This window comes from Pygoscelis adeliae, unplaced genomic scaffold, assembly GCF_000699105.1.
Source record: "Pygoscelis adeliae isolate BGI_AS28 unplaced genomic scaffold, ASM69910v1 Scaffold75, whole genome shotgun sequence".
NCBI lineage: Eukaryota > Metazoa > Chordata > Aves > Sphenisciformes > Spheniscidae > Pygoscelis > Pygoscelis adeliae.
The window spans coordinates 2461231-2475581 of NW_008824772.1; the positions used below are offsets into that span (position 1 = coordinate 2461231).

The 14351-nt window shown below is 35.4% G+C and overlaps 1 protein-coding gene across 1 annotated transcript in view; it reads right to left on the reverse strand.

Annotated features, from left to right (window-relative positions):
• SUZ12 (SUZ12 polycomb repressive complex 2 subunit) overlaps positions 1–11844 on the reverse strand; it is a 29164-nt gene extending 17320 nt beyond the window's left edge. The window contains exons 1-5 of the mRNA XM_009323709.1: positions 11767–11844; positions 11613–11677; positions 6640–6708; positions 3794–3843; positions 288–373 (exon numbers count right to left, since the gene is read on the reverse strand). Coding sequence (XP_009321984.1) covers positions 288–373; positions 3794–3843; positions 6640–6708; positions 11613–11677; positions 11767–11844 — 348 coding nt within the window. The remainder of the gene's footprint in view (positions 1–287; positions 374–3793; positions 3844–6639; positions 6709–11612; positions 11678–11766) is intronic.
• Between the last annotated feature and the right edge of the window lie 2507 nt (positions 11845–14351).

Below are 14351 nucleotides of genomic sequence, written 5' to 3' on the forward strand. Positions count from 1 at the left end.
GCTAAATTCAATGAACAAAGCCGAATGTTTTTTTAAAACTGCCAGTTATTTCTCACAGAGCAAAATCCATATATATATATATATATATATTTGTTTCTGAAGAATCCCTTACCCAGTCAATAGAAAACAACTTGAATAGATTAGTTCTTAAATTTAAAGACTAAATTAATCTCAACAGAAGCATCATTTCACCATTACCTTGTTGTATGCAATGTTAAATAGATGTTCCAGAATCGGGTAAACATTTTGCTTTACTATATATTAATACTTTGTCAAATAATTTTTACCTTTCGTTTCTTGTGGCAAACCTTCACAAGCAGTACTTCCAAGGTTACAGAATTTTGTTCATTCTCTGAGTTTTGTGATGGCTTATCTAAACAGAAAAAAATTTTAAGTTCTGAAAAAGTGGAGATCTAGTCAATGGTGTAAATCCACCTGTAATTACTTTTTAACCATAGGTACCTCCAGGCACAAAGACCTCGAGTCAAATTCTAAGTTTGAATTCTCCCCAAACTTACTGCAAATTTCCACTTGAGAACATATCCTACCTAACTATTCTAATACTAGCAGATTAAAAAGTATAATTGATCTCCAATGTATAAAAGAGTAAGCTTGCAACCTCTGGCATTGCCAAAACCTTTTTATAGCAGAGAAAAAGGATACAGGTAGATTTAAGTAAAGTCAGAATACACTAATTACAGATGAGTCAAATTATTTCCTCTAATTTTTTTCTTTACAGCTTGCAAACCTAGAATTTGGTTTGCATCAAAACTTAAGATCCAGATGCTATCAGGTAGGAAAACAAAACAAAATAAAAACCCCAACCCTTAAAGATTATGCAAAGTTAAGTATATGCAGAATAGCTGTTAAAGGACTCTTGAAAGAACCTGAAAAAAAATCTTAGAAAAGAAGACTTGGCTTCACAGTCTCTGCACTATAAATTTTCTAGAGCCTGGAATCTTCAAGACAGCTACTACCAGCAGTATGATCAGCAATGCCTATTAAGAACTGCCTTATAAAATAAATTTCACTGTATGGTAAGAGAACCTTTAATCATTTGAATTTATATTAATCTAGAAATGTGCCCTCATATGGAAAAAGAATAGAAAGATAAAACTTGATTATATATCTAGTTAAAAAAGTTTGTGAGAGAAATTCTGAAAAACAATGATCAGACAAAACTGAATGAATCTCTAAGTTATTTCTGCTCTTTTAAAACCTTACATATCATTATGAGCTTAAGTTAAAAAGCACAATGGCTTCACCTTAGTCCATGTTACAAAGAATCTAACATTCATTGAAATACTTTGTTATGCTCATCAGATATAAAGAGCAAAGCTTTAGCATACGAAAGACAACATAACCCCTGTCTCTTCACTTGCTTTCCTCCTGACACTCTCTCCACATTCAACAAGTTGAAAGAGAGAGAGATCTGGTAACTCATCTAGAGACGCTGGCAGTTTTATGAAACAAATGGATTTTTTTTTTTTTAATTGTAAACACGAGACATATTAGAAATCTTCTTAGCAAATACAGAAACTCGGGGCGGGGGGGAACCCAACCAAAACCCCACCACACTCTCGGTTTCAAGAGTTTCTAACATAATTTCTATCCAAATAAGCATATTAATTGCACCAGCGTCATTAATTTAAATATTTTCTACATTTAATATTCACTATAGCATACATTACTTAAGTTAGCGATAGCCTTTTCTATGGTACAAATGACCATCAGGCTCTCACTATAAGTAGTACACTCTTGAAGTGAAAGGTTTTTATAGTTAACAATAGAGTCACATAATCTAAACATTAAAAAACACACAGAAAGTCATCAAATATATTAACATCTTGAAAAATCTACTGCAGCCCATGGCTGTGTAAGACCACACTGTAACAGAAAAGTGGTAAGAAAAGCAAGGTCTGCCAGCAAAATCTATGGAACAACTACCCTATCCACACGGTAGTTTAAATTCCATACATGAGGTTTACTACTACATACTGTCCTGGAAGGATCAGATTTTGAAGTTACATATTTGAATTTAAGACACATCAGCATACCCTTTTTTCCACCTTTATTCTATACTTTTTTATTCTTATCACTAGCTGCGCCAAAAGTCCTTAACTCTTGTGGTTTCCCAGTTTAAATACTGAATGCAACTGTGCTGGTTTTGGCTGCGACAGAGTTAATTTTCTCTTTAGTAGCTACTATGGGGCTATGTTTTGGATTTGTGCTGGAAACAGTGTTGATAACACAGGGACGTTTTCATTACTGCTGAGCAGTGCTGACAAAGAGTCAAGGCCTTTTCTGCCTCTCACCCCACCCCACCAGCGAGGAGGCTGGGGGTGCACAAGAAGCTGGGAGGGGGCACAGCCGGGACAGCTGACCCCAACTGACCACAGGGATATCCCACACCATATGGTGTCGTGCTCAGCACATAAAGCTGGGGGAACGTTGGGAGTGATGGCGTTTGTCTTCCCAAGTCACCGTTACGCGTGATGGAGCCCTGCTTTCCTGGAGATGGCTGAACACCTGCCTGCCCATGGGAAGCACTGAATGAATTCCTGGTTTTGCTTTGCTTGCCTGCGGCGGCTTTTGCTTTATCTATTAAACTGTCTTTATCTCGACCCACGAGTTTTCTCACTTTTACCCTTCTGATTCTCTCCCCCATCCCACCAGGGGGGGAGTGAACGAGTGGCTGGGTGGTGCTTAGCTGCTGGCTGGGGTTAAGCCATGACAGCTTGTAACAACATGTAACATGAAGTTCCTGAGAGCAGAAACACAGTGAATACTATCCATTGAGACCAGCAGTATTTTGAAGTTCCAGAAGCAGAATGTTCCTAATCTACAGATTTGAAGAACTTTCTCAGAATAATATTACAGTTTAATAAAGAAGTGATTCTGAAATCTAGACATTTGCAATTTTAACTTTCAAACATCTTACTGAATAGATCTGGTCAAGCATAAGATACCTTGAGAGAACATAACTTCCAGAAAAAAGTATAAAACCTGTTACATGAATTGCATTAGTTTTTACATCCAAAGACTAAGATGCCATTCAGAATATTTTTAACCAAAAAATTAGAAACACCACTTTATTTTAAAGGATAAACAGCTAATTTTTTTTCAGGGAAGTAAAAAGACAGTGAATTTACCCATGCCTATACAGCACAAAGCATGTCACTTCTGCTTTCGTTAAAGGAACAGAACCCTTCATTCTGGTCTGGGAAGTCCAATATTCCGATTTTGAGAGGTAAAGCCTTATGTGCATAAAAGACACAATAGAATGACTGCAAGTCACTAAAACATGATTTCCGTTGCTTTTATAATCACTGACATGGCCTTTGCCTCATTTCTAGGCTCTACTTGATAAAACTGATTCTCACACTTCTATTTTAAATTAAAAAACATTGAATCTTCTAACTATTTGAAGACTGCGGGTTTTTTTTAAAGCTTCAAATACCCCAAAGACACACTCCCATAAAATCACTTTCTTCAGAACTCCTCAAGGTCTATTTCAGTTTGAATGGGTGATGACTTGAAGTATTTCTCAAAATCACTGTTTTGACTAAAACCCCGGAGGGCTTATCTGCTTAACATTACAATTACGCTACAACATATTTAAAGCGCTATTGAAAGTATTGTAACTAATGGGACAGTCTGAGCTTTAAATAAGTTAAAATCTGCATTCAAACAGCAGAGATTCAAAACATTCAAATATTCCCCTCACAGATCTATACTAATGTCAAAGGTGCTACACAAATTAACAGTATAATGAATGAATTAGCAAACATACCGTTTTTATGGAAGAACCCGGTAAATGTAAGTTGCAAATGAGCAGACAAGCTAAACAGAAGAAAAGAAAGGAAATGTTAGAACAAGTAAGTTTTTTCTTCTCACAGCAGCCACTCCACCCCATTCACTGATGTTCAGGACAGGCCAACACAAGAGGCAGAACTATAATGAGGTGGTCCATCTTTCTAACTTGGAAACTGCCTGGATACACCAGCTACAATTGATGCAAAGCTGTACACCAGTTTTCTCTTTACAGACGGATTCTATGTATTCTATGACTTGATACATTAAAAAAAAAAGTACATGTTTAAACACTACAGTAGAAGGGCACTGTCTGAAACCATGAGATCTTGCCTTCACAGGCAGCCAAACACATTTCCTAGACATTCACCAGCAACAGAAATGAGTTTTGGTGGAAATTTTCTAGAACCTCACCCTGAACCATGCACTTGGTACTGATTTTTTTTTTTTTTAAACAAGTATTTTAAGTTTGGTAAGGAGAATCTTTACAATGGGAAGCTACAGCCTTAGAAATAAAAGATGATCAGTCACATCACATCCATATTATCCATAACATATGCCGTCAAAATAATAATTGCATCTATTTTGTTTCACAGCACTACAGCTCATAGCCTAGACTATTCTGCTGACTGTAGACCCATTTTATTTCAAATTGTTAAATTCGGAATACATTTCAGCTTAAAGCAAGTATTCATAAAACCAGATTAAAATGGGTCTCAAAAACACTTGGTATTTCTCAAGTATGTAGTACTGAACAAAATATCATCTGTTACACTAGAACACCAGATACAATTTTGAGCACCTTCACTGACTTCAGGAAGATACAACCTGACATTTAACACCTATTTTTAAACACAAACACTCCTAAGAGCGCTGAGATGATTAGTGAAAGTGCCCAACAGCTTGAGCATTCAAAAGACTGCATCTATACCAACTTGCATCATTTATCCGTGTTACTTTTCCAGACCAATTCTAGACTAAAGTACATTTTTGATAGTTTTGAAAGCACAAAAAACAACACACACAAATCAATATTCTATTTTGTTTCAACATGATCCTTATCCTTCAAAAGAGAATATTTACCTAGCAAGTATCCACAATATATGGAGCAAAAGATAATTAAGAAGAATAATCTACAGTAAATATATAAAACCTCTTAAAACACAAAATTTATACGTTTGTTTCAGGCTAAATTCTGTCTAGCATGGTTGCCTCTGAAGTAGTCTAATTATTTGCAAACACTATGGAAAAAGAACAGCTGGTTAAAACCCAAGCAAATACCTCAACCCCCCCCCCCACCTCAACAGGTCTTCACACGTTCCAGCAACTTAGGTTAGTCTTTAAGATGTCTGGTTTTGGTTTAAAATTTCCAAAATGCTTTGCATTTCATCATATATCAGTACATTAAATAGAAGGGTTTTGGCAAATTATCTACAGTCTTTCTACCAAAAAAGAACACAAAGCCAACCTGCAGGACTAAAACAGATCTCTGAATTGTACAGATTAGAACAAAATTATTCTGGAAGTTGTACAATGGATCGGTTAATTTCCATCACATATACTTTCACAAAAAGCTTCGGTGTTTAATTCATACATAAAAAATAGAATTTAAAAAAAGTTATTGTCATCATCTATCACACTGAAATATCACAAACACATTGTACGCTACATCACCTCTCAGTGAATAAGCTTTTTATACCATTTTATTTCAGCACTAGGAAACTCGTTAAGAAACAACAGACCAGGCATATTTGCTATGCCTTCTTTTTGCCATCATTACAAAGACAGGCTACGATGAAAATTAACTGTAACCCATCAGTCCCAAGTTTCACATCTCTGCTGAACTTTGACTTTTGCCAAATACAATACAGCAAATTCAGCAAGAGTTCAGTATTTTTTTCTGAAACAGAGGAGTAAGACCTGATAAAATATGAGTTTTATCCAACATTTAAGTGTGTTGCATAATTTAAAGTAAACTCTTGTGGAAAAAAATTAACGTGACGAAACCAATAGGTACACCATATAAAAGTATTTACTATTTCACAATTAGAATTCACATAGTAAGCCCCCCCGCAAGTGACAATTCCATATGGAATTAAGACTTGAAATTATGTTTGTTAAAGAGGGAACATTGTTATTCAGATAGAACTATGCAAAGGTTCAACATGATATATATGTGGGGTCAGACCACAGGAAAAATCTCAGACTAAGCAATATTTCTCATGAGAAAATTAGAAGGGAAAATTGTAAGTTTTACAGCCTTTAATGAAAACATTTTATAACTAGTTACCCAATTATGGCTTGAGATGGGTAAGATCTTTTAAATACTGTTAAGTTTCAGGGTTTTCTCTTTTGTTTTGGTGTTTTGGGTTTGGGGTTTTTTTTTTTTTTTCTTATATAACTATGAATGTAAGGTTAAAAATAGCAAGTATACAACCATAAAAACCCCAAATACTGTAACTTCACGGTATTTTCCCAAATGTGCTTTTTTTTTTTTTAATTCCAGCACACACAGATTAGTTACACAACTGACAGTCTTAAAAAAAGTTAAGGCAAATACCTATTTGAGGCTTCTACACACATTTCAAGAAACAGCATGACAAACACTGAAAGTTTATGCTGACATCGTTTTTCTGCAAGTTTTTAAGTGACCAGCACACATACACACATTTTATGATTTTGGAAGCAACATTTCAAACAGTAAGTACCTTGCTTCTAATAATTAGTCTTTATCACTTCCATTTTTATCAGTCAAAAAGACTTTTGATTTAGCGCATGCATGTGCTCATTTGTACTACACACACAAATATACATGCAGGACAGTACCTGTGAGATTCTTGTTCTCCCTTCATTTTCTCTACTTTTGATAACATGTCATCTACTTTGAATGTTTTCCTGTGAAGAAAAAGAAAAAAGAATAGTTTCACACAGCCATTATTCCCATATGTAACAAGAAATTTTATTCAGTATAAACTTTGACTTGGTTATCAATCTAAAACCATCTAGATACACAATTTTAGCCTTCTTTTCAGAAAGCACCCTTTTTATACCTTTTTAGGCATAGTAGCACACCCGTGTTGTAGGGACACAACTGCAATACAGCTTCTCAAGCAGTATCAAAATAACACAAAGAATTAAAAACAGGCCTTTCAGAAGTAATCCTACTTACTGCTCATAAGAAGTGTCATTTAACAGCACCATATTCAAAGCTTGCAATGAACATGTCTAAATACATTTCAGCTTTGGTCAAAGAAAATCTTCCCACTTTAGTGACACTTATACCTACTAGGAACTTACGTGTCAGCTCTTCAGTCATTACTACTTTAAGCTTGATCATAACGATGAAAACCACTTAAAACCTTATCTGACAAAACAGTTAAAAAACTAATTATAAAATCCCCCTTCTTTCTCCACAAAGTTATATTAAATGGACACAATACAAAGAACAATGAATTCTGAAGCTACTTCTAGAGCACTCACAGGAAATGGGGGGGGAGACAACCACCAATGACAACAATGTCATAGAGAATAATCACTTCAAATCATTTCTCTCTGTAATTCTGACATCAGTCTGTTCATGCTCATATGTTCAGCTTGTTCTACCGTACATACAATTTAATGTTCATTTCTAAATAAAGCTCACTCATGAACAGAAGTTATTCAATAGATTCCAGAACACACTTTCAATTTTTCTTTAAAGGAAAATTAACGCTTGGACCTACATGCCAACAAAATTGCACTAGAGTGACAATACAAGAGCTGCAAGGGCATCCTTCCTTTACATTTATACCTTAGAAAAATTAATAAGAACATAAGCTGTTGCCAAATACTGGTTTTCTTGTGGGGGGAACAACGATGACATGCTCTGGGGAAGTGGGAAGCATCGTCTACAGCAATATCCTGACTGAAGAAACACTGATGTCATACACTGTCTACATTCAGCATGTAATACATCGGAATGCTTTAGTTACAAATCACATGGTGGCTAAATGGTAACAGTGGACAAGAAACACTACACAAGTACAGGGCTGCAGTCAGATAACAAGGAGAAAAATAATTATGATTTGTGTAGTAAACAATCAGTGATTCAAAGCTCTACTCAGCCTAAGGTTCACACAGATGACAGATTCAAGAACTGACTCACCTACACTAAAACATGGGATTATTAAAATCAACATTGCAACGCTCAGCTTTAAAGCAAGAGACGTTAAGAACAGAGGAATTCTTTGAAAGTTTCAGGTAAACCTCAGTTTCCTAAGGTTAAAAAGTCTCTGTGCGCACTTTGCCCAAGCTCATCAAAATCAGCCACTATTCTGCAAAACAGCAAGTAGTACACTTCTCTTTAGAAGGCTTTCTTCAGACTAAAGAAATGCTTAAAACAGCTCTAGAGCAAAGTTATGTCACAATCAGAATATGAGCCAGAAACCAGCTAAGAGACAAACATGTTTCAGGAATGGGGGAAAGCTTAACAATCTTTCATAAAATACACTAATATCTGACACAGCTTGCATTTAATGTTTGTGAGCATTACTGATCCAGGAAGAACAATGACACAACCTTTCCTAATGTCAAACTCAGGTTAGTTAAAACAAGAAAAGAGCCCTCCTAAAAATCTCTCAGAAAAACTAGAAATAGCAACCAAAAAGCCCATTAAAATCAAAATTGTTGCCTTTGAAGTTAACATAAAAAAATACAGAAATTCCTTTAAATTGAATTAATATTTTTATGTTACCATGTTCCCATGCATAACATACAAAATTAAGTTTTTGTAATAACCATCCCTAACACCCAGGATTTTCAAGACAGCATTTACTTGTGCTATAAGTATGCGCATCTTGCGCATTCCTTTCTCCACCCACTCTTACTCCAGTCAAGCGCAGTAATAATTAACGAAGTATTAAAAGTCACATCATAGCATGCCATTACTTCGCCAATAAATAAAAAAATTATTCCTTTATCCAAATACTGTACGGGAAGCAATTTTTATTAAGAGTTAGTAACTTCTTTCCAACACCATCATTTGGTCTAATATAGTAACACCTGAAGACAGACCCACAGGCAGAAAGCCCATTTCAATTCTCCATCAAGTATCACTTGACCCAAGCGTATTGCCTCTCCAACGATAAGCAGCAACTTCAATACTTTTTTAGCCCAAGTTGATCCATGCCCATTAACTTATTCACTTATCAACATTTCTCTATACTACAAGCATTCTGGTCTTTATAAACACTTTCTCAGTACTAAACATACGGACTGACATCAACGGATAATTTCTTGGTAAAAATGCAGTTTTACTTCCCTACCTCCACGTGATAAATTTGTCTGGCATTTTTCTCAGACTACTGTAGAGCTAGAGATAAAAGATGTGGAGCTATAATTACTATTGTGATAGGTAAGTTCTATAAAGTTTGGAGATAACTTCTTTGTATTTTACATATGATACTGTTTACTGACATGGCAATCAAAACAATGATCAGCAATTTAAAAGTGGCAGAATTAAGAGGTTCTAGGAGAATAAATAAATAAAGATACACGTATAGTCAAAATCCACATAAGGAGGCTAACAATGATGCAGTTCCAAAAGATAATTCTTTGCAAAGAGAACTCTACTAACATTTTCACTATACTGAAGTCAGGTACATAAATTTTTCCTAATATAAACCTTAGGAAGATCTTCTACTCTAGTTCAGATATTTTTCCTCTTTTAAAGCCCCTTTTTCACCAGAATAACAGGATCACATACCTTAATTATTTCTGTCGAATGAAGAATGGCAATTAAGGTCTTGTACACATTTGAAAGTGTTTACCAGCACAGATCAGGAAACAACTATCCTGCTAACCTCCCCTAGAAGTTCAATTGAGACTGTTTTGCCACAGTCTTGCAGTTTTGCTACCACATCTAAACAGTGCAAACTACCTTTAAACTACAATTTGTGTTGTTTTCACTAGGCTGAAAGAGAAGGACCACAGTACTGACAGAACATGGAAAGGCGGGAGCGGGGGACCCAGGGGAGAACAACACACTTCACAATTACTTTCTCCTTTTTTCCCCCTCAACTATGCTAGCTCACTTCTGTTGCATTATTGTGTTTTTATAAAGGAAACATACTGAAATGTTTTACTTAATCTTCCTAGACCTAATTGCCAGAATGATTTCAATAAGTCAGTATTGTCAGAAAACTAGTGAGTGAAATGGCTATCAATCTATTAGAACACTACCTAACTCAAATCACAGTCCTCAAATAAAGTGTTAAGGGAACTACTAAAAAATACTATGTTTCAAAGAGAAACTAAGCATTACTTTTGCAGCTGAATTTGAACCGGAATTTGGAACAGAGGACAACACAATGTACATGCAAAGTACCATTTCTTGTTTCCCAGCAACTACAGCAGATACCCAAAGAAACAGACTCAGGTAAAAGAACATACACATTCCAATCAACTATAAGTTAAAGTTATAAGCAAGAACTTTCTGTTGCACAATTCTAGGTTAAAAAAAAAAAAAAAAAGACAAACTACCCTGAACAGTATTTCTTAAAATTTGGCTCTGCCCTATTTTAAAAGAAGCAAACAATTCACTTTGGTAACTTTTGCAAGAAAAAGTAAGCAGCAACTTCAAGTTTAAAAACAAACAAACCAACCCCTGATCATTACCTGTCCCAAGTACCTGAAGTTGTATGTAACAGATTCAGCTTTAAGAAAAAGTTGTATTGTAGCCTTAAAGCTAATGGCAAGAACATTAAACAATATCCAAGAGATCCGAGAATGCCAAATATAGCTTCTTTAATTTAAATAAAAACATGCAAATTCTATTGCTCAACAGATCATTCAAATATTACCTTCCTTAGATACAAATATAGTTTAAATTAGAATTGTCTGCATAATCAGATTTTATTGCTATTCCTTAAGCGTTCATGATTAAGTATTTCAGTCCCACAGCAACTGTCTCCAAGCGATAAGAACTTTAGTGTTAAAATATTTTAAAATAAACGTTCAGGCTACAAAAAAATTCAAAGTGTAACAAATGATTTTCAGTGATGGGGAAGTAACTGAAAGGACTTTGCAATTCTGCTAATAAAGTATGTACACTGCACTGTTCACTCTGCAGTTTTTATATATTTTAAAGTCTATTGACATGCCGCTGTAGCGCCTCACATAGGAACGACTATTTTGCAATGCCAAAACTGAAGCCCATTTTTCACATGTATCCAGTTAAAGCAACCTTTTTAAAGTGTTTGCTGGATATTTGTAAAATGCTATAAACTGACCTCCTTCATTTTTCAGCTTTTAAAATAATTACAGACATAATTACTGGATCCTTCCAAGACTAATTAACAAAAACAATAGTTTCGTGTTTGGGGTTGGTTTTTGGTTTTTGTTTTTAATAAGCAGTTAGGTTACAGTTTAAACTAAAGTGTTTCATATGATTATGATCGAGCACCATTGATTACAAGAGCTCAGATGTTAGAGTTTTGTTTGCTTATTAAGAAGTTCTCCCCCAAAACAGAAAACAAATATGGGAGAATTAGTTAGGATTCTGCAGATAGTTATCCACATTTTAGTACTCCCAGTATCAACAGAAGTCACAAGCATAAAGTCACACACCCCCTTAACATTACAGTTGATTTCTGAGACCTAAGAACTTTTCTGCAAAGTGATGTATGCATTTTTTAAGTTCTTCAAAATGAAAAGGTCATGTTTTATACACCTCGTGAAAAGAGGAGGTCACCCTCCACTATTGTTTGGACTCCTGCTAATTGGTTAACATTTTAGGATTGCTTTTCAAAAAACAATTTTACCTTTTGATATTTGTTCGGGAGTTTCTGTGGGACATGTAAGTGAGAGTTCTGTGCAAAAAAATTGGCTGCAGGAAAAAAAAAAAGAAAAGGTTATGCTTTAATTAAAATTTCCTACAAGTCCAAAGTAAAGAAGTGATAAAGACCAGTTACTCACTGCTATTAGATTCCGGGTACGTAGAAATCTGTATATCTGTGTTGGTTCTAAGAAAAAGAAACACATGTTATCCAACATACTTTACAACTCCAGAAAGACAGCCTTATTATGATAAAAAGTATCTAATTTAGCATGTTGATTTTTTTTAAACAATTATCACAAAAGTAATCGTTTAAGTGAAGCATCACGATATCCAAATAACCCCAAGTTAACCATATAACACAAAGCAACTTCTTGTTTAAGCTACAGTAAATCAGTAGTCACAACTCAAGTATGACTGCTCTTGCTTTCCACAAAATAGGTTTCTTACAGGCTTTATAACATAAAAGGGCAGAAAAAATATCTCAACATATTACAACCTATTGTCAAATAGGTAAGTTTTCTTCACAAAGTTAATGAACATATCTGATAGGATACCAAAATAGTATACTAAATTTACATTGTCGGACAATTTGGTATCTGATTGTTTTACCCTTCTGGAAAGTACCAAGGTCACTTGCACAAGGTACCAAAACAAGAAGAGGGACTGTCAGTTGACTATGACGCATTACGGATCATTCTGAGCTAGGAAATTCATTTCCAAAACCTTTTACATTCACAGGATCAGAAAAACGTTGATTCTGTTAAAACAACTACTGTTTCAAAGTGCAAACGGAGGGAGGATAATACAGCCATACGCCATAAGAACATGAAAGAGTAGCATCATTTGAAATAGGTGTAATAACCAAAGTTCAGAAGAGTCAGACTCGCCTACAGAAAAGAGGACCTTCAGTTTAGTTTTAACCAATTCAGTTAAATCAGGACAAAAAAGGTTTTTGTCTGGATCGGGTTATATCTAACAAGAATTCCAATCTAAACTGAAATACACCCTTTTTAAACTGAAATAAAAGCCAGCTTTATTAGGTAATATCAGCAAGAAACTTGGAAATGACTTGATAAAACACATTGAGTATAGGAAAAAAGATAGAGAATGGAGAATGCCTTGATGCCCATGCTAAGGCTGCTAAAACTGCCTCCATTTCCCACATAAAGAAAACAAACAACTATTTATTTTTTTAAGAAATATAAAACTTTATTTTCATATGACTGCAAAACATTTATTTCAAATAGCTGGAAGTCTTATTTATGGAATTCTGTGATTAGCAGTGAAAAAGGACAGCATTTTATATCCTTCGTCCCTTTTTAAAGATACGATTCAGCCGTATTTCTACACTTATGAATGTAAGACCCCAAAGAATCTATTACTAGAGAGACATATTATTACAGGAGAAGGAAATCTTAAAACGATCCCAGAATTTCCTTTTAGAAGCCTGATGAAAACCACTGAAATTCTGCCTAATGCAAATTATCATAATAAAAATCTGTATTTCTCAAATCAAGATAAAAGACAGAAATTAAGAAACATGCACTTTGCTAGGAAGTCAAAATACATAGTCACAACTTTTAAAGAAACATCCTGGGTTTTTTTAGTCTCAAAAAAACCATGACATAATTATAATTTAGAAAGGTATCAAAACATTAAATTGCATTCACAAGGACATAATTTAAAGACAGTACCCTGCTGCTTCAACTTTAGCTTTCCCAAGTAGAAAAATTCTGAAACACTTTTCAACCTGCAGACAGACGTATGTTTCACAAGTCCGTATTACTCAGCAAAAGCTTAAAATAAATCTTTATCTTTTTCTAGCATATGACCTTGAAAAGGGACAAAAACATTCAGGAAGAACGTGATTCAATACTACATATGTTAGGATTTTTTAATTCCAATATTTACTTATTGCTGTTCTCCCATAATATTCACAGTACAGAATTAACACACTACGATACATTTACACTGTAACTTACTCCTGATCACTACCTGCACAGCTCTACGCTTCCCTTGTCTGACAGACTGAGGCGTGGGCAAGAGAATTTCCCCCCCCCCATCTCGGACACTGAGCAGACCTCTTAAAATTTGTTTGCCGCTTGCAGTACAGTATCTATTGAACATATAGCTTTGCTAACAGCGCTAAGGTTCGAAGGACCCTGCATTATTAAGGATTTGAGACACTACCAAAAACTTCACCACCTTCTCAAACACTGTCACTGTCTACAGCAAATGAGTGCGAGCAGTGACAGCACCAACCCCAGAAGCCAATCATGTATTTAGTAGGGCATTAAAAATTGCCTTCAAATCCTAGCAATTGCACAGAAATCTTTCAGTACAGTGTAAGTTTATTGCTACAGTGCGCTTTTGAATCAGATTTCCATAAACTACTTTCTGGTGCATCCAAGGGGATTCTCCTATCTGGAACTGCCACAGGGTGATGCGTGGGTCACAAAGGTCAATTTCCAATATGAAATCTCAACTAAGGGACAATTATTGCCAGACAAAGAAAAACCAAGTACAGTGAAGTCTTAATCACATCCTGCCCCTGAAAGGGGCTCGAAAAGCAGTCGCCAAAGAGGGAAGAGACTCCTCGTTCCCAACTCCCCGGTGCCTCCAAGGGCTGTTAGAGGAGGGAAGGGAACCAGCCACCCCGAAAGCCTGATGGGAACTGTTACTGAGAGCCCAAGTTCATCGGCTGGGCGCAGACACACACCAC